Below are 20,936 nucleotides of genomic sequence, written 5' to 3' on the forward strand. Positions count from 1 at the left end.
GCCGTCGTCCACCACCCTCCTCCACCACCCACGAACCAAACACTGCCCCCATTGATAAGTGTTTAAAAGTGATATATTTCATATAGGAGTTTAGGCATTTTAGTGACTTGTTTTGCAAGATTCTCTATGAAAAACTCCAAATATTGTGTTAATATGTCATTTATGCTTTTGAGCCTTATTCTACCCTTTTTGTGCAGGAAAATACAAGCAAGGAGCAAGAAAAGTCAAAATTCAAGGAAGCCACGCCATTAGCGTGTCCTACGCTATTAGCGTGAGGAAGAAAAGCCCAAGGTCAGAAGGGTACGCCAATGGCGCACCTGGAGCATAAATCTAGAGCACTTGTGAAGAACACGCCATTAGCGTAAGCTACGCTATTAGCGTAATCACTCCAGAAAGGTACGCTAATAGCGTACCTGGAGCGTAGCAGGCCATGAAGAAACACGCCATTAGCGTGAGACACGCTATTAGCGTAAAGAGTCCAGAAAGCTACGCCATTAGCGTGGCTGGAGCGTAGAAGCAGGGCAAGGCCAACGTGGCAGCAGCCCATTGGCCAGATTATAGGCCGACCTACCACGCTATTAGCGTAAATGGCGATATTAGCGTAGGTACAAAAACACAGGCCCATATAAATAACATTCTTACCTCTCTTTTAGGTCATTCACTATTCCATTGATATTTTTATACATTCTAAGAGAGAGGTCAGAGCTATTTCCAAGTGAGAAACACAAAGCAAGTGATTAAGGAGTAGATTCAACCCTAGATTCATTGAGACATCAAGGATCTTGGCATGGAATCTTCATCTTTCCTTCATTCCTTGCATTAGTTTACATGTCTATGTGTAACTATCACCTTCTTTGTAGTATTGAGGTAACAATCAAGCTATTATGTAATCTTTTGATCTTTTAATATATAAGGTTCTAGCTTAATGATTCAATATTGTTGTTATTCTTGCTTTTAATGCTTTCAAAGAGATTCAAGATGATTTGGACACGAACTCTTGAATCTAGAACTAGAATAACAATCTATCTTATGTTATATCACTCTTGACAAGTTTGTAAACCTTTGATAATTACTTTTAATCAAGATTTTAATGCTTTCGGATACTTAATCAGGCTGGACACGGTCGATTAAGTTATCCGATCGACTTTGTTATCGTTTAAGGAATTTGGACACGAATGTTTAAACGCTAATTTGGAAATAACGATGTCGCTTTGGACACGAATGATGTTGTAGAAATGATTGTAATAATATTGGTTATAAAGCTAGAGTCTGTTAATCGATCGAGAGATTGCTGCTGTTATGCTTGCTCGTTATCTTATACCGCAAGCGAAATAGTTCGATCCCCTCTCGTTTTTACTTTTATGTCATTAGTGGATATAGTGTTACAAACAAACATTTTATAAATGATACCTTAATGTGAAAGATTGTGAAAACGCTTATGATATAACGCAACTCCCTGTGGAAAACGATCCTATATATACTCACGTGTACATAGTTATATGACATGTAGAAAACCTACATCAAAATGGCGCCGTTGCCGGGGATGTAGCGTATTTTATATTATAAGTTTTGAAACAATTTTGTCATGTTAAGTCAATTTTGCACAAAATTCTTTCATGCATATACTTATACACATATATCATTCATTATTTTTGATGCTAACCACCTGGTATAGTCTTGGTAAACTTTGTTTATGCGAGGTACCATTTCTAAAGAAGACCTTCAATTTGATCCAGAAATAGAGAAAACTGCTAGGTTACTTAAGAAGCAAGCAAAGGAAGCTAAGAGATTAGCCAGGCTGGCTTAGCCGGAATCATCTAGTTCTATTCACTCTCCTTCGGGTTCGGACACTATCTCCGGGTGGTTCTCTACACACAACTCCACCATCATCACCGGAAAGGGAAACTATTGTAACTATGGCTAATGAAGATGAGAATGCTCTTCCAAGTTGGGTTAGTCCAAGAAGGCTTGCTAACCTTGGTAATCAAAATGCCAAGCAAGTCGAGTTGAAATCGGGGTTGATAAATTTGATAACTCATAATCAATTCACTGGAATGGATCAGGAAGACCCTTACAAGCATCTCTCAAATTTCTATGTTACCGCCGGTACTCTTGGTATGAGGGAAGATGAGGAAGAACCAATGTTTTGCAAATTATTTCCTCACTCTTTGATTGGTAAGGCTAAGGAGTGGTACTTAGATCAACCTACTTCTTTGATGAAAGATTGGCCTGCATTGGAGAAAATGTTTCAAGAGAGGTTCTTTCCGGAGGATAGGCATCTTGAAGCTAAAACATCAATCATAACTTTTTCTCAAGGTCAAAGTGAGTCTCTATGTGATGCTTGGGAGCGATACAAGTCTTTGCTTAGGAGCTATCCTAAGCATGGTTATGATAGCCAGATGCAAATCTACCTATTTCGTCAAGGGCTTCAAGACATGTCCAAGACGATGCTAGATGCAAGTGCTGGAGGATCTATTGCTTTGAAAAGTCCAGCTGATGCTGTCAAAATCATTAACCAAATGGCTCTCAACACAAGAAAATCTTCTCACAACCGGAATCCTAATCAAAGGAAAGCCGATATCCTTGAACTAGAAGCAAACGATGCAGTGTTGGCTCAAAATAAGCTTCTCACTCAACAAATAGAAGCCATGCAAAAGGAGATGAGAGTTATGCCAAAACAAATTCTCGAATCTCTCAAGCAAGAAGGAGGAACATCTCAGGTTAATGCTTGTGAGCTTTGCACGGGAGATCATCCCACCGGCTTTAGTCCCACACCCAGTTCTTTCGAAGAAGAGGTAAATTATGTGGGAAACCAACAAAGACCTAACCAACCACAACAAGCCGGAACCTCACAACAAGCTCAAAATCCGGGTACTTACAACTTCCAAGGAAGCTATCCGGCCAACCAAAACCAACAAAGACCTTGGAGAACACCTTACAACAATAACTACCAATATCCACAATCAAATTTCTACCAACAACCGTACCCTCAATTCCAACAACCATTCAATAATCAATACCAATTCCCACCACAAAATAACCCCCAACAACCTAACAATTCCCAAAGCACCGAAGAAACCTTGAAGCAATTCATGCAAATGTCCATGGCTAACCAGAAAAACACCGACGTGTCCATCAAAGGCCTTGAAACGCAAGTTGGTCAGTTAGCACAACAAATGGCTCAAGGTCCTCCGCAAGTGGGAACTTTCACCGCTAACACTCAACCAAATCCTAAGGAGCATCACAAAGCATAGAATTCAAAGGCTATTGCTACAAGGAGTGGTAGAGTAGTAGGTAAAGGGGTAGGTGAAGATATTGTTGTTGAAGAGAAGAATGATGAAGTTGTCAATGAGGAGGATAAAGAGAAGTTCGAGGAGGATGTTGTAGAGATAGAGAAGGAAGTGTATATAAAGAATAAAGAAGAATTAGTTGAAAAGAAAAAAAATCAAAAAAGAGAAATAGTTGAACAAGAGTCGATGGAGAGAAAGAGTAAAGCTGTGGTGCAAGATAAAGGCAAGAAGAAAGAAGTTGAGAAGCAAGAAGTAGCTCAACGTCTACCGTATCCACATGCTCCATCGAAGAAAGATAAAGAGCGGCAATACGCAAGGTTTCTTGAACTCTTCAAGAAGTTGCAAATAGACATACCATTCTCAGAAGCCTTGGAGCAAATGCCGGTCTATGCTAAATTCATGAAAGACATCCTTTCCAAGAAAAGAAAAGTCAATGATGAAGAGACTATCCAAATCAATGCCAATTGTAGTGCTATCATTCAAAGAAGGTTGCCAAAGAAAGAGCAAGATCCGGGTAAAGTTACACTTCCGGTAGCTATTGGCACAAACCATGTAGGTAAAGCACTACTTGATCTTGGATCAAGCATAAATCTCATGCCTTTGTCTGTTGCCAAAAGAGTTGGTGACCTTTGTATAAAGCGGACTAGGATGATGTTGCAATTGGCCGACAAATCCTTTGCAAAACCACTAGGTATGGCCGAAGATGTTCTTGTAAAAGTGGACAAATTTGTTTTTCCGGCTGACTTTGTGGTTATGGATGTCGAAGAAGATGAGGATGTGCCTATCTTAATGGGAAGGAATTTCATGCAAACGGCTCGGATGATGATTGATCTTGATGATAATATTATGAAGGTCAAGGTAAATGATGAAGAGGTTACTTTCAACATTCGAGAAGCCTTGAAGTACTCAAAAGACAAGGGTGCATGCTTCAAAATGGATGCAACCGAAGAAGTCATCTTGACTACTCGGAAGCAATTGCACAAGAGAACACCCCTTGAGAGTGCTTTGGTGGACACACTCAATGCTATTGATGAAGATGAAGCAAGAGACATTGAAGAGTGTTTGAAGGAGCTAGATTCCTTGAAGGAGATTCTTCCTAATCAAGCCATACTTGAAGATTTGAAAGAAGATTCCAAGGAAGAAGCAAAAGTTGATGACGCCAAGGTAGAATTAAATGTTTTACCATCTAATTTGAAATATGTTTTTCTTGAGAAAGATGGTACAAAACCGGTGATCATTAGTAGCTCCTTGTCCATCGATGAAGAAACAAAGTTAGTAAAGGTCATCAAGGCCAACAAGGAAGCGATAGGGTGGAAATTATCCGACTTGAAAGGGATAAGTCCATCTTATTGTATGCACAAGATTATGATGGAAGAAAACTACAAGCCGGTAGCACAACCACAACGCCGCTTAAATCCAAACATGAAAGAGGTAGTGCGAAAGGAAGTAGTGAAGTTGCTTGAAGCAGGCATGATCTATCCTATCTCGGATAGTGCTTGGGTAAGCCCAGTTCAAGTAGTTCCCAAGAAAGGAGGAATGACGGTGATCACTAATGATAAAAATGAGTTGATCCCAACTAGAACCGTCACCGGATGGAGGATGTGTATAGATTGTAGAAGACTCAATCAAGCAACAAGGAAGGATCACTTCCCCTTGCCCTTCATGGATCAAATGCTTGAAAGACTCTCCGGTCAATCCTTTTATTGCTTCCTAGATGGTTACTCCGATTACAATCAAATCGCCATGAACCCAGATGATCACGAGAAGACGGCTTTCACTTGCCCCTTTAGTATTTTTGCTTATCGAAGAATGCCATTTGGCTTGTGTAATGCACCCGCAACTTTTCAACGGTGTGTTCAAGCAATCTTCTCCAAATTTATTGGTAAATGCATGGAGGTGTTCATGGATGATTTCTCAGTTTTCGGTTCGTCATTTGATATGTGTTTGAATAGCTTGGATACCGTGCTGAAGCGGTGTATTGAAACTAGCTTGGTGCTCAATTGGGAGAAATGTCACTTCATGGTTACCGAGGGTATTGTCCTTGGTCATAAGATTTCTGCTAAGGGTATTGAGGTAGACCAAGCAAAGGTCGATGTTATTGGAAAGCTTCCACCACCGGTGAATGTCAAAGGTGTTCGGAGTTTTCTTGGTCATGCCGGATTCTACCGGAGGTTCATCAAAGACTTCTCAAAGATAGCAAAGCCTATGAGCAACTTGCTCAACAAAGATAAGTCTTTTATTTTTGATAATGAATGTATTTTAGCATTTGAAACTTTGAAAGAAAAATTGACCACTGCACCAATAATCATTGCTCCTAATTGGAATTTAAATTTTGAATTAATGTGTGATGCAAGTGATTATGCTGTTGGTGCGGTCTTGGGTCAACGTAAGGATAAAATTTTTCATGCTATTCACTATGCAAGTAAGGTTTTAAATGAGGCACAAATCAATTATGCCACAACTGAAAAAGAGTTACTTGCAATAGTTTATGCAATGGAGAAATTTCGTTCTTACCTTGTAGGTTCCAAAATTGTTATTTATACTGACCATGCAGCTATCAAGTATCTCCTTGCTAAGTCCGACTCAAAGCCAAGGCTCATCCGTTGGATGTTGTTGCTTCAAGAGTTTGACTTAGAGATCAAAGATAAGAAAGGCACGGAGAATCTTGTAGCTGATCACCTTTCAAGGTTGACAAACAATGAGGTAACCAAGAATTAACCGGAAGTTCGTGAAGAATTTCCCGACGAAAGGTTGCTTGCAATCAATGTGAGACCGTGGTTTGCCGACATGGTGAACTACAAAGCAACCGGGTTCATTCCGGAAGATTTTGAATGGCAACAACGCAAGAAGTTCCTCCATGATGCTAACCACTATGTGTGGGATGAGCCTTACTTGTTCAAAATTGGAGCGGACAATCTCTTGCGTAGTTGTGTGGATGATGAAGAGGCAAAGAAGATCCTATGGCAATGTCACAATTCACCCTATGGAGGTCACTTCAACGGGGAAAGAACCACCACAAAGGTACTTCAATCCGAGTTCTATTGGCCAACTCTTTTCAAAGATGCCAATACACATTGCAAGCATTGTGATGAATGCCAAAGAACCGGATCAATGTCAAAGAGAAACGAGATGCCTTTACAAATCATCCTTGAAGTGGAAGTGTTTGATTGTTGGGGTATAGATTTTGTTGGCCCTTTTCCTTAATCATATTCAAATGAGTACATCTTGGTAGCTGTTGATTATGTTTCAAAGTGGGTGGAAGCCGTAGCATCGCCTAAAGCCGATAGCAAGACGGTAGTGAAGTTCCTAAAGAAGAATATTTTTACCCGGTTTGGTACACCAAGAGTTCTTATTAGTGATGGAGGGTCACACTTTTGCAACACACAACTTGCCAAGGCCCTAGATCATTATGGAGTCAAGCACAAAGTAGCATCACCTTATCATCCGCAAACGAATGGACAAGCCGAAGTTTCTAACCGGGAGGTCAAACGAATACTTGAGAAGACGGTCTCTACATCTCGGAAGGATTGGTCGGCTAAACTTGATGAAGCTTTGTGGGCATATAGGACTGCATACAAATCTCCTATAGGCCTCACTCCTTTCCAAATGGTCTATGGCAAATCTTGTCACTTATCGGTCGAGCTCGAACATAAAGCATTTTGGGCATTGAAGTTCCTAAACTTTGATCAAGAGAAGGCCGGTGAAAGAAGAAAAGTTCAAATGCATGAGCTTGAAGAATTGAGAAATCAAGCTTATGAATCTTCAAAGCTCTACAAAGAAAAGACCAAGAAGTATCATGACAAGAAGATCATTCTGAGACAATTCATGCCGGGGCAAATGGTGTTACTTTTCAATTCAAGACTAAGACTGTTTCCGGGCAAATTGAAGTCTAAGTGGTCCGGACCTTTCATGGTTAAAGAGGTCAAACCATATGGAGCTGTTGAACTTGAGGATCCAGTCACAAAAGCCAACTGGACTGTGAATGGGCAGAGACTTAAGCCCTACTTCGGTGGTGAAATTGATCGGTGTTTAACGATGATTTCACTAATCGAGCCATGATTTCTTCAAAATGCGTCAAGCTCAGGACGTAAAACAAGCTCTTGCTGGGAGGCACACCCAGTTTTGTAAGTATTTTTTTATGTTTATTGCATATAGTAGTAGTACATAAGCATTGAAAGCTGAATTGAAGCAACAAAGAAAAAAACTGATCCTGAAGCATCACGCTAATAGCGTGAATTTCGCTATAAGCGTGGGAGCTACAGAAAGCTACGCTAATAGCGTAAGTTTGGCGTAGGAGAAAATTTTTTTGGTGGGCCCAGGGGATTAACTCCCCTTAACTTCCCACAACCCACTCCTCTTCCCTTTTTACGGTTTCATTATTTCTTTTTTCACTCTCACACACAAAAACTTCTCTCACTCACACACTAACCCTAAAAATCAAAACCCTTTTCTTGTGGTTCAATTGGTTCCAAGCATTCATCCTTGCATCATTCATTCTTGCTTGCATCCAATCACTACACTAACAGGTTTGATTCTCCTTCCTTTCCTTGTTTTTGAATTGAGAAATACATGTTTTGACATGATTAGCAATGGTTAGGGTTAGGGTTAGAATTTTGCTTTGTGATTAGAGACTGTTATTCATTGATTATAGTTTGAAAAGGAACAAGAATCATAACCCACATGCAACAAACATTCATCTTTTGATTTTGACCCATTTTGTAAAAAATTGAAAAATAAGGGTTTTGAATGATTTGTGTGCCAATGTTGTGATTCTGATTCCTTTTCAAGATTATATTGTGTTTTAGAGACATAGGATGAAACCTAGGGCTGAAAATTGCTGGTTTCTACTGTGAAATTGCAGGAACAAGAATTTTGAAAATTTGAAAATTGCAGGTACGAAGAAATACGCTAATAGCGAAATTTACGCTAATAGCGAAATTTTTCCAGAAAATTTCGCTATTAGCGTGGCAGGCGCTATTAGCGTGGTTCTTCCAACTTGCCCAGATTTTTAAAATTTTTTATGTTTTTAAATGACCAATTCTAGTTTGTGCTAATATTTTCTATGCAATATGTTGGTTTTTCCTGGTTTTGTTGCAGATGGCACCTAAAAATGTTGAGAAAACTACCGGGACCAAACGTCCTAGAGGCAAAGGTGCCTCAACCTCTGCTACACCTGTGGCCCCAAACCGTTTCCCCACCCCTGCCCACTCTGCCAGGTTTAAGAAGATGGCTCAATACAAAACCTGGCACGAGAAAACTTTTGACATTCACCCCGATGGTGAACATTGTGACCTCCTCTACATTTTCACTGATCGTAAGTGGCATAAACTGCTTTATCCTTCAACTGAGATTAACACTGATTTAGTAAAGGAGTTCTATTGCAATGCTACACCTGATGCCTCACCCACTACCCTGGCTGATGCCTTTTCTTGGACTTCATATGTGAGAGGGAAGCAAATCCCTTTTGATAGGGATTCAATCAATGAATTCCTAGGCAATCCCTTAGTCCTTCCACCTTCAGAAGATCCAACTGTCCCTCCTTTGTGTACTTATGCTAAGAGAAATGCTCAAGGAAACTGGACCTATGAGCAAATTGAGCGGGACATCATGAACAAGGGTAGGTTCTTTGTGAAGAATGATAGGGGAGAGATCAGGCATGCTCTCACAAAAGAGATGAATGCTAAGGCCTGCTTAGTGTTCCAATTTCTTGTCCACAATGCTTTACCCCGAGCCCATACATCCGATGCCCCGAAAGCTGTCCTACCACTCATCTGGTGTATTATGAAGAAAGTCAAGGTTGATATTGCTCGCGTAATAGCCAATGAGCTGAAGGCTGTGGCGTTGAAGGTTGTCACAGGTGCTAAGAAGGTTGCACTATTCTATCCTGGACTTATCATGGCCTTGCTTAAGGCCCATGGAGTAGCCATTACTGGACCCTTTGATGAAGACATTGAGGGGACCATTACTGATACTTCTATCCACACTTGGGAGAAGAGAGAGCAACGATGTTCCCAAAGCCACTTTGATGATGATGAGGGTGGCCCATCTGAGGGCCCTGGTTCCTTTGATTTTTCAGGTTTGCAGACTTTCATGCTGGAGCAGCAGATGCATAACCAGTACGTGAGGGACCAGAATAGCTTCTTAATGGATCAGAATGAGGCAATTTGGAGGAGCAACATGGGCATACACCAGGACCTCTACAATGGTCACATGTATCCGGGAAATGCTGATTACCCGGTTATGACACCTGACCAGTACCAGAGCTATGTTCACTGGCCTGAGGGCAGGCCAGGTCCTTATGTGGGGGTGGCAGATGCTATGGATGATGAGGCTACACCTGATGCTGATGTTGCTGATGCTGGAGGTGAAGATGATGATTTGGATGTGGACGTGGATCTGGATATGGATGATGATGGAGAGGATGATCAGTGATATCATGGATTTTTAGTGATGTTTTTATTTTTGCTTTCGAACTTATGTTTCTTTATTTCATGTTAGAACTTATTTAATTTGGTTGTTTTTGTACTCTTCGAGCATTGTGGTTTTTAGTGCTCGACCTGATACTTTAGTACTTTATATTATTGTGGTTTAATAACTTAGCTTTTTGGTTTTTAACTTATGCTTTGGATGAATTTTTTTGTTTACATCTTGCTTGTGTCTCTCAAAAGAAAATTGCTCATGAACAATAAATTTTAAAGTGCTCCATGGAGCCATGTTTGAGCAAAAGCAGGTGAGTGATAATGATATTACTTGTGAGAAAGCGTAAGGCCAAGGTATTGGTTTCCTGTTATTCTAGGTTTTTAATAAGAATTTGAAACTTGTACTTTGCACAAAATATATATCATTTAATTCTTTTCATAAACATAAATATTTTTGAACCACTTAGTACTTAACATAAATGTGAGGTAGCTTCAATCTGTTGTATATATGCTGGAGACCGATAATCACCGTCTAACTTGTTTTAGTTATGTTAAATCTGATAATCATTTTGAATTGTTTGAAAGCATGGAAAAGATCAAGGCACTTTTTGAATTGAGAGTAACCTACTTGAGCACATAAAGCCTACCTGTGAGAAGAGCGAGTATCTGATACCCCAATCTGAGCCTAATGAATCAAGTCCTCAAACATGAACTGTCAATATTCATAAGCAATGCTTAGTGAATTTGTCTGAAATTTTTCATAAATCCAGTTCATGCTTGTCTCTGAAAGGACTTTGATAATTTTTAAATTTGTTGAACCCTTAACCTCTTTGTACTTTGTCCCTTGCCTTAGGATAGGGGAACATTCAATTAGAGTTTTGTTGTATTCAAGTTGGGGAGAAAAGGAGGCATTATATGTCAAGTTTATGGTGAAATTGTTAAAATAACCTGACAACATTGAATCAAAGAAAAAAAAATTGTACATTTGAAAAGAAAAAAAAAAGATAGAGAAAAATCAAAAATAGAATAAGTTGTCAAGGTTATAAGTTTGATTGTTAATCACCAAAGGTTGTAATTCTTGGTAGGGAAGTATATGGATTTCAAGTTGTGATACAAAAAAATGTTCCTCTTTGATAGGCTTTCTGATCAATTGCCCCACATATGACATTTCTTTTGTAGCCCGGCCAAGTTATAACCCTTGCAAGACCTTTTGATCCATGCTTTTATGCTTTTTGAGACGATATTTGGATGGACACCTAACTTAAATAGGATGTTAGCATGATTGTTGGATGTGTGTTCATTACCTCACTTATTGTTATCATATCATTGCATTTACTTTTAAAGAAGTGTGTTAGGTGTGGTTCATAGATAGATATGTTTATGTTTTGAAGTTTATGATGTATAGTTTGTGCTTAGGACATTTTTCGCATTCTTACTTTGAATCTAGAGTAGTGGAGGACTTTATGCTTGTCCACGCGATCTTATTTGAATCACCATTTGTTTATTTTTGTTTTGAATTGTTTGACACCATGTTGAAAACCTTGTCCAAAGCCTTGTTAGTTTCCTTTTCAATTGATTTGTTTGAGGACAAACAAAAAGCCAAGTTGGGGAGAGTTTGATAAGTGTTTAAAAGTGATATATTTCATATAGGAGTTTAGGCATTTTAGTGACTTGTTTTGCAAGATTCTCTATGAAAAACTCCAAATATTGTGTTAATATGTCATTTATGCTTTTGAGCCTTATTCTACCCTTTTTGTGCAGGAAAATACAAGCAAGGAGCAAGAAAAGTCGAAATTCAAGGAAGCCACGCCATTAGCGTGTCCTACGCTATTAGCGTGAGGAAGAAAAGCCCAAGGTCAGAAGGGTACGCCAATGGCGCACCTGGAGCATAAATCTGGAGCACTTGTGAAGAACACGCCATTAGCGTAAGCTACGCTATTAGCGTAATCACTCCAGAAAGGTACGCTAATAGCGTACCTGGAGCGTAGCAGGCCATGAAGAAACACGCCATTAGCGTGAGACACGCTATTAGCGTAAAGAGTCCAGAAAGCTACGCCATTAGAGTGGCTGGAGCGTAGAAGCAGGGCAAGGCCAACGTGGCAGCAGCCCATTGGCCAGATTATAGGCCGACCTACCACGCTATTAGCGTAAATGGCGCTATTAGCGTAGGTACAAAAACACAGGCCCATATAAATAGCATTCTTACCTCTCTTTTAGGTCATTCACTATTCCATTGATATTTTTATACATTCTAAGAGAGATGTCAGAGCTATTTCCAAGAGAGAAACACAAAGCAAGTGATTAAGGAGTAGATTCAACCCTAGATTCATTGAGACATCAAGGATCTTGGCATGGAATCTTCATTTTTCCTTCATTCCTTGCATTAGTTTACATGTCTATGTGTAACTATCACCTTCTTTGTAGTATTGAGGTAACAATCAAGCTATTATGTAATCTTTAGATCTTTTAATATATAAGGTTCTAGCTTAATGATTCAATATTGTTGTTATTCTTGCTTTTAATGCTTTCAAAGAGATTCAAGATGATTTGGACACGAACTCTTGAATCTAGAACTAGAATAACAATCTATCTTATGTTATATCACTCTTGACAAGTTTGTAAACCTTTGATAATTACTTTTAATCAAGATTTTAATGCTTTCAGATACTTAATCAGGCTGGACACGGTCGATTAAGTTATCCGATCGACTTTGTTATCGTTTAAGGAATTTAGACACGAATGTTTAAACGCTAACTTGGAAATAACGATGTCGCTTTGGACACGAAGGATGTTGTAGAAATGATTGTAATAATATTGGTTATAAAGCTAGAGTCTGTTAATCGATCGAGAGATTGCTACTGTTATGCTTGCTCGTTATCTTATACCGCAAGCGAAATAGTTCGATCCCCTCTCGTTTTTACTTTTATGTCATTAGTGGATATAGTGTTACAAACAAACATTTTATAAATGATACCTTAATGTGAAAGATTGTGAAAACGCTTATGATATAACGCAACTCCCTGTGGAAAACGATCCTATATATACTCACGTGTACATAGTTATATGACATGTAGGAAACCTACATCAAAATGGCGCCGTTGCCGGGGATGTAGCGTATTTTATATTATAAGTTTTGAAACAATTTTGTCATGTTAAGTCAATTTTGCACAAAATTCTTTCATGCATATACTTATACACATATATCATTCATTATTTTTGATGCTAACCACCTGGTATAGTCTTGGTAAACTTTGTTTATGCGAGGTACCGTTTCTAAAGAAGACCTTCAATTTGATCCAGAAATAGAGAAAACTGCTAGGTTACTTAAGAAGCAAGCAAAGGAAGCTAAGAGATTAGCCAGGCTGGCTCAGCCGGAATCATCTAGTTCTATTCACTCTTCTTCGGGTTCGGTTCAGACACTATCTCCGGGTGGTTCTCTACACACAACTCCACCATCATTTTTTAGAAGATGAACTTGAATCAGTACACTAAAATGTTCTGCAAAGGATGACGTTGTTTCAATCCCCCTGAATTGGTTCATTTTCATTATTTGATATCTGAATCTCTCATCTATTTTGTAAATTATAGGAAGAGGATGTAGAGATCATAGATGAAACAGAGAAACCTAGAAGAAGAAATGGTCCTGTCAAAAATAAGAATGCAAAACTGCCAAGTCATATAGAGGTGTTCATACGAGTTCGGTGCGGAAGAACATAGACCGGAAAGATGAAGAGGCAGCAATAGCAAAGTAATGTTGTTATGGATGAAAATGTGTTGCTTTGGAATTGAGAGGTGAAGTTGACAGGAACAAGTGGCAGAAACAAGTGGACAGCAAACAAAAGCAGTTTTCCAGCGGTAGTTAACTACCGCTGAGAGTCCATCGGCAATTAACTACCGGCGCTTTAATCAATGGTAGTTAACAACCGCTGGGGGCAAAAAGGTCATTTCCATGTGTCAATAGGAAGTATTCTATGTCGGAAAAGCAATTTTCATGCTTTTGAGTCACTTGATAGACACAACAGAGCGTCCTTTTTGAAATGGGCAGTTGTATTTAGTATTGCTATCCGCACCTATATTTTACTTAAGTACACCCTTTTTTCAGTTTTTTTTTTCTTTGGCATTTAGAAGTTGATTTCATTTATACATATTATGCGTGTAAAATTTTGTCAATCAATCATAATCATCGAAGTATCACAAAAGTTTGTTTTATCATAATCACTTCTAAAATCATACAAAAGATTGATTGCGATTTTTTAAGTGCAAACCTCTTTACAATAAAAATGCACGTGTGTGGTTGGGTTGCACGTTTAGTGGCGAAAAACCCGAGTTTGCAAGTTCACTAAAACAAAGTTGCGGTGATTTTCAAAAGCTAGATTCTTACAACTTTTGCCAAAATAAAAGATCAATTAAAAAATAATAAACCAAAATGATTTTTTTTTTTTTAAAGCTATAGAACTAAAGTAAAACAAATAAAGCAAAATATCTAACTTTTTTTGACTCAAACAAAATATCTAATTAAAAATTCCAAAGGTTAAGAAATCAAAATTAAATTGATCAAAGTCAGATAAGTAGATAACATTTCATTTTCACAATCATGCATGTTCAAGATTGTTTCTTTCTCCTTTCCACTTGTCTTGTTACTACAAGATCCTTGAATTACGTCAAGAGCTAGAACACTCAAAATCATCGACGTGTAGCAACACGTGTTATGCCCCTAAGACATTGCTCTCACACATCAAATTCCTCACGACACACTTTGCCACATGTCACAAACCTAACAATTTTTCCCTTAAATCCACACCCCATAAATCACCACTTTCAATTCTCACTTTTTCTTCCCATAATAACGCAAAATCACACACCACCATCATCACAAAGAAACAAGAAAAAACACTCAAGAAAAACAACAATATGGCTAGTGATGGAAGTGAAGTGTTCAAGTTGGTGTCACCAGCAATAGCAAACGAAGGAAAACTACCAAGACAATTCACTGATGAAGGACAAGGAGCAAAGAAAAACATATCACCACCATTAGAATGGTACAACATACCGGAGGGGACAAAATCTCTTGCACTTGTTGTGGAGGATATTGATACACCTGACCCAGAAAGTCCACTTATACCGTGGACATGCTGGGTCGTGGTGAATATTCCTCCGACAATTAAGGGATTGCCGGAGGGGTTCTCCGGAAAAGAAGAGGAGATGGGTGGTGAGTATGCTGGGATTAAAGAAGGGACCAATGATTGGAAACAACCTGGTTGGCGTGGTCCGAGGTTGCCTACACATGGTCATAGGTTGGAGTTTAAGCTCTATGCCTTGGATGATGAACTTCATCTGGGTAATAAGGTATATACATTTTTTTGTTAATTTTATGTTTTCTATATCATTGTTTGTTGAATTTCTTTTCTTCTATATAAAAAAGAATATAAATATATGAAAAATAATATTATAAGAATATTTTAGTATGAGTGTGTTGTATAAAAAATAACAATGAAATTGGTTCATGTATGATATCATGTGACATGTTTGTTTCATATTATAGCTTCTAAATGCATATAAACTAAACCCATTTGAGTTGGTTTGGTGGTGTTGACTGAATTGTGTTTCTTTTAAAGTTTTATATGTTCAATTCTCTCCCGTATTAATTTTGGATAGACGAATTTAACTTATTTATAAAAATGCATCCGGTGTCAATTTGTATAAACTAATTTAGCTTCTTAAAAAAAAATCATATAAACTAGAGTAACTTGTTTGAAAGTGGATTTTTTTTTTCTCTTCTTTAATTTGGTGAATTAATTGCAGGTGACTAAGGAGAAAACCTTGGAGGCCAAGGAAGGGCACGTGCTAGGAGAAGCGACTTTGATTGCTATATTCTAAATAATATTGTGATGATATTGTGATGTAAAAGTTTGAACTATTACTAGTATACAATGTCTTTGACAGATGTACCATTTTGAATCCAATGAGAGAAGAGCTTCATTTAATCCCATTACACTATAGATTTGTCTTATTTGCAGATTAGAAGACAATTTCTTGATTGAAACTTCAACCGAAGTGAATTATGTTTTTTAGGGCAAATAATTACCGAGTAGATACAATATTTCTTCAATATTGTAAAATTACAAAATAGCTTTTTCTTTAACAAGCTAAAATAAAATTATATTAAGAATATTAATCAAACAGAAGCTTTACAGTTCGATACATTGAACACATGACAAAAACAAACTCTGCTAGCCACCAACCTTGAAAACCTATAGATAAATTTGCAATTTTAGAGTTCAACCACCCGAAAGAAATAAGCTTAACCTTGTCTATTAGTTGTGTCATAGATTTTTTCTTATTATTGAAAATTCGATCATTTCTTTCATTTTAAAGGACCTAAACACAAGTGAATCAGATTAAGTGCATAAAAGAGCGTCATACTTTAGAACCACCTACCAAATAAGCATATTGAATAATGTGATCCTGAAGAACATTGGGATCAACCGAAGAAAAACTCAACCAAGCACGAACCGAACATCAAAAAGAGCTAAAACTGGCACAATTAAGAAACAAGTGGGATGTCGTTTCTGCCACACCACACCCACTCACACACAAAAGATCCTTATGTCATGAGTAATTACACCATGCCTAGCCAGATTATCTTTGGTAGATAACCTCTTACGCAGAAGACATCATGCAAAAACTAAAACCTTCAACGGAACATATTTATGCCAAATCAAATCGGAAGCAACGGGAGGTTGAAGCTGATGTGAACTAGGTACCCACCACGAATTGAATAGGCACTATGAAGCACGGATACATCTCGGATAAGGCGTGTCTCCGTATCAGACACGTGTCGTGTCCGACACCGACACATATAATTACATTGAATTATATAGTTTTCTAGAAAAATTAGCTGTGTCGGTGTCCGAAGTCCGTGTCCGTATCCGTGCTTCATAGAATAGACACCATTCCGGTCTAACTGCCACCACCAATCATTATTAGTATCAAGCTTCTAATTAACGATAGAAATAAGATCCGCACACTCTTCAATCAACTCATTCTTCTTTGTTAACAACCGTCTCCTCCACTTTGAAAATTGTTAGATTGTACACTTTACTAGTTAAAATGATCTAGAACATTAAAATGCTCTTTTATGCAAGTGTTTTTGTATTTTTGCATTAACATTATCATATTATCATTTTACGTCATTGGCAGCTTGACTAACAAAGTCCATAACATGGATTATTTTAAAATAAGTGACTATATTTTTTAGTGTTTACGTTGTTATTTATATTGCTCCAGTCATCAAGACTTTGAGTCCTATTATTGTAAATTGTAGATTAAATTTTCTTGTCATGTTGTGTTTACAAATTAAATTTCTTGTTTAGTCTTGACAAAAAGTAAATAATATTTCTTATTTAGTAAAGTAAATCACGAAACCAGAATCATTTATGGTAATTCAAATTTTGCAAAAGAAAATAAAAACAGAATTTGGCAGTGATAATATGTGGATTACCTGTACTTTTACACAAGTAGAGAGACAACCATCATGATTCATGACATTCATAAACCCCAATTTCAATCTCAACAAACTTAATATTCAAATTATTTTCTATTACACAAGGGTAGTGGTCAAAGAGGGAGAAAGATCAACTATCCGATCGATTCAAGTTACAAATAATTTTTTTTTTTTTGGCTTGTGGAGACTAAAATCGACTATAGGTGTTATCATAACTGACCAATCCAACTGTCCTTGATCAATTCAAGTTACAGATCATTTGTTATGAAATGAGTCCTTCAGTGTAACGGATTTTCCCAAGTGCAATTTTTTTTTATTTACACCATTAGATATGAAAAGGAAACAGAGATATAATAATGAGTTTTTCTAGTAACACCCCATAATAATCTAGTACACTAAAAAATATTCAAAATACCCGTGTGTTTGGGGTAACTTGATATTTTTGGGGTATTACTAGAAAAAGTCTTTAATAATATTATAAAAAGAAATATTGAGTGTGTGATTGAGATGTAATAATTAAGAAAAATGAAAAGAATTTTACTTCAAAGAATTCACTCCAGTCTTTCAGAAACATTTCACGAGCACAAACATTAAACCAACTAAAACTAACAAAACACAAACAGAGAAGTTGAACAGGATAAATAAATAAACATCATTATAGAATATAAATAATTGATCTCAAACTCATTTATTTTTCGTTGTGCAGACTAAAATTGACTATAGTGTTCTTTTAGCTGATCAATCCAGCCACGCGTCTAGAAGGGCAAAAGTTATGGTGCATAAGGAGATCCTTATGCACCGTGCATAATTGCTTTCTACACCCAACATAATTGCTTTTCACTATAAAATCTATTTGTTTGTGGGCCTAATAAAGCCCCATATTATAATTTTTTTTCTTAACAATTTATTTATGCAAAATAGCTTATTCGAAATAGTTTATTTATGCAAAACAACTTATTAGAATGATTTTTTAAAAACCGCTTATTCAAAACAACTTATTTATGCAAAATAGCTTATTCCGATTAATTTTAAAAACCAACTTATTCAAAATAGCTTATTTATGCAAAACAGCTTATTCGAAACAACTTATTAGGATCACTTTTTTTAAAACCGCTTATTCAAAACAACTTATTTATGCAAAACAGTTTATTTGTTCAAAACAACTTATTTATACAAAACAACTTATTCCGATTTCATTTTAAAAAACAACTTATTCAAAACAACTTATTTATGCAAAACAACTTATTCAAAACAGCTTATTTATGCAAAACAGCTTATTCGAAACAACTTATTTATACAAAATAGCTTATTTGTGCAAAACAACTTATTCAAAACAACTTATTTATACAAAACAGCTTATTTGTGCAAAACAGCTTATTCAAAACAGCTTATTTATACAAAACAACTTATTCCGATTTCATTTTAAAAAACAACTTATTCAAAACAACTTATTTATGCAAAACAACATATTTATGCAAAACAACTTATTCAAAACAGCTTATTTATGCAAAACAGCTTATTCGAAACAACTTATTTATACAAAAGAGCTTATTTGTGCAAAACAGCTTATTCAAAACAACTTATTTATACAAAACAGCTTATTTGTGCAAAACAGCTTATTCAAAACAGCTTATTTATACAAAACAGCTTATTCCGATTAATTTTAAAAACCAACTTATTCAAAATAGCTTATTTATGCAAAACAACTTATTCAAAACAACTTATTAGGATCACTTTTTTTAAAACCGATTATTCAAAACAACTTATTTATGCAAAACAGCTTATTTGTTCAAAACAGCTTATTCAAAACAGCTTATTTATACAAAACAGCTTATTCCGATTTCATTTTAAAAAACAACTTATTCAAAACAACTTATTTATGCAAAACAACATATTTATGCAAAACAACTTATTTAAAACAGGTTATTTATGCAAACAGCTTATTCGAAACAACTTATTTATACAAAATAGCTTATTTGTGCAAAACAACTTATTCAAAACAACTTATTTATACAAAACAGCTTATTTGTGCAAAACAGCTTATTTATACAAAACAACTTATTCCGATTTCATTTTAAAAAACAACTTATTCAAAACAACATATTTATGCAAAACAACTTATTCAAAACAGCTTATTTATGCAAAACAGCTTATTCGAAACAACTTATTTATACAAAATAGCATATTTGTGCAAAACAGCTTATTCAAAACAACTTATTTATACAAAACAGCTTATTTGTGCAAAACAGCTTATTCAAAACAGCTTATTTATACAAAACAACTTATTCCGATTTCATTTTAAAAAACAACTTATTCGAAACAACTTATTTATGCAAAACAGCTTATTTGTTCAAAACAGCTTATTCAAAACAGCTTATTTATACAAAACAGCTTATTTCGATTTCATTTTAAAAAACAACTTATTCAAAACAACTTATTTATGCAAAACAACATATTTATGCAAAACAACTTATTCAAAACAGGTTATTTATGCAAACAGCTTATTCGAAACAACTTATTTATACAAAATAGCTTGTTTGTGCAAAACAACTTAATCAAAACAACTTATTTATAAAAAACAGCTTATTTGTGCAAAACAGCTTATTCAAAACAGCTTATTTATACAAAACAACTTATTCCGATTTCATTTTAAAAAACAACTTATTCAAAACAACATATTTATGCAAAACAACTTATTCAAAACAGCTTATTTATGCAAAACAGCTTATTCGAAACAACTTATTTATACAAAATAGCATATTTGTGCAAAACAGCTTATTCAAAACAACTTATTTATACAAAACAACTTATTTGTGCAAAACAGCTTATTCAAAACAGCTTATTTATACAAAACAACTTATTCCGATTTCATTTTAAAAAACAACTTATTCAAAACAACTTATTTATGCAAAACAGCTTATTTGTTCAAAACAGCTTATTCAAAACAGCTTATTTATACAAAACAGCTTATTCCGATTTCATTTTAAAAAACAACTTATTCAAAACAACTTATTTATGCAAAACAACATATTTATGCAAAACAACTTATTCAAAACAGGTTATTTATGCAAACAGCTTATTCGAAACAACTTATTTATACAAAAATAGCTTATTTGTGCAAAACATCTTATTCAAAACAACTTATTTATACAAAACAACTTATTTGTGCAAAACAGCTTATTCAAAACAGCTTATTTATACAAAACAACTTATTCCGATTTCATTTTAAAAAACAACTTATTCAAAACAACTTATTTATGCAAAACAACATATTTATGCAAAACAACTTATTCAAAACAGCTTATTTATGCAAAACTTCTTATTCGAAACAACTTATTTATACAAAAGAGCTTATTTGTGCAAAACAGCTTATTCAAAACAACTTATTTATACAAAACAACTTATTTGTGCAAAACAGCTTATTCAAAACAGCTTATTTATACAAAACAGCTTATTTCGATTAATTTTAAAAACCAACTTATTCAAAATAGCTTATTTATGCAAAACAACTTATTCAAAACAACTTATTAGGATCACTTTTTTTATAACCGCTTATTCAAAACAGCTTATTTATGCAAAACAGCTTATTTGTTCAAAACCGCTTATTCAAAACAGCTTATTTATACAAAACAGCTTATTCCAATTTTATTTTAAAAAACAACTTATTCAAAACAACTTATTTATGCAAAACAACTTATTTATGCAAAACAACTTATTCAAAAC

At 35.8% G+C, this 20,936-nt stretch overlaps 1 protein-coding gene and 1 pseudogene across 1 annotated transcript; both read left to right on the forward strand.

Annotated features, from left to right (window-relative positions):
• Positions 1 to 1,916: 1,916 nt before the first annotated feature.
• The window catches only part of LOC146926513 (uncharacterized), a 90,962-nt pseudogene continuing 71,942 nt past the window's right edge, over positions 1,917 to 20,936 (forward strand).
• On the forward strand, positions 14,550 to 15,701 carry LOC146926514 (uncharacterized). The gene is made up of 2 exons (XM_085758836.1): positions 14,550 to 15,055; positions 15,512 to 15,701. The coding sequence occupies exons 1-2, from the start codon at positions 14,621 to 14,623 to the stop codon at positions 15,584 to 15,586; spliced, it is 510 nt and encodes a 169-aa protein (XP_085614962.1). The 5' UTR covers positions 14,550 to 14,620; the 3' UTR covers positions 15,587 to 15,701.

Source organism: Medicago sativa, chromosome 4 (genome assembly GCF_051527215.1).
Source record: "Medicago sativa cultivar Bolivia chromosome 4, Bolivia_mono, whole genome shotgun sequence".
In the NCBI taxonomy this organism is placed as follows: Eukaryota; Viridiplantae; Streptophyta; class Magnoliopsida; order Fabales; family Fabaceae; genus Medicago; species Medicago sativa.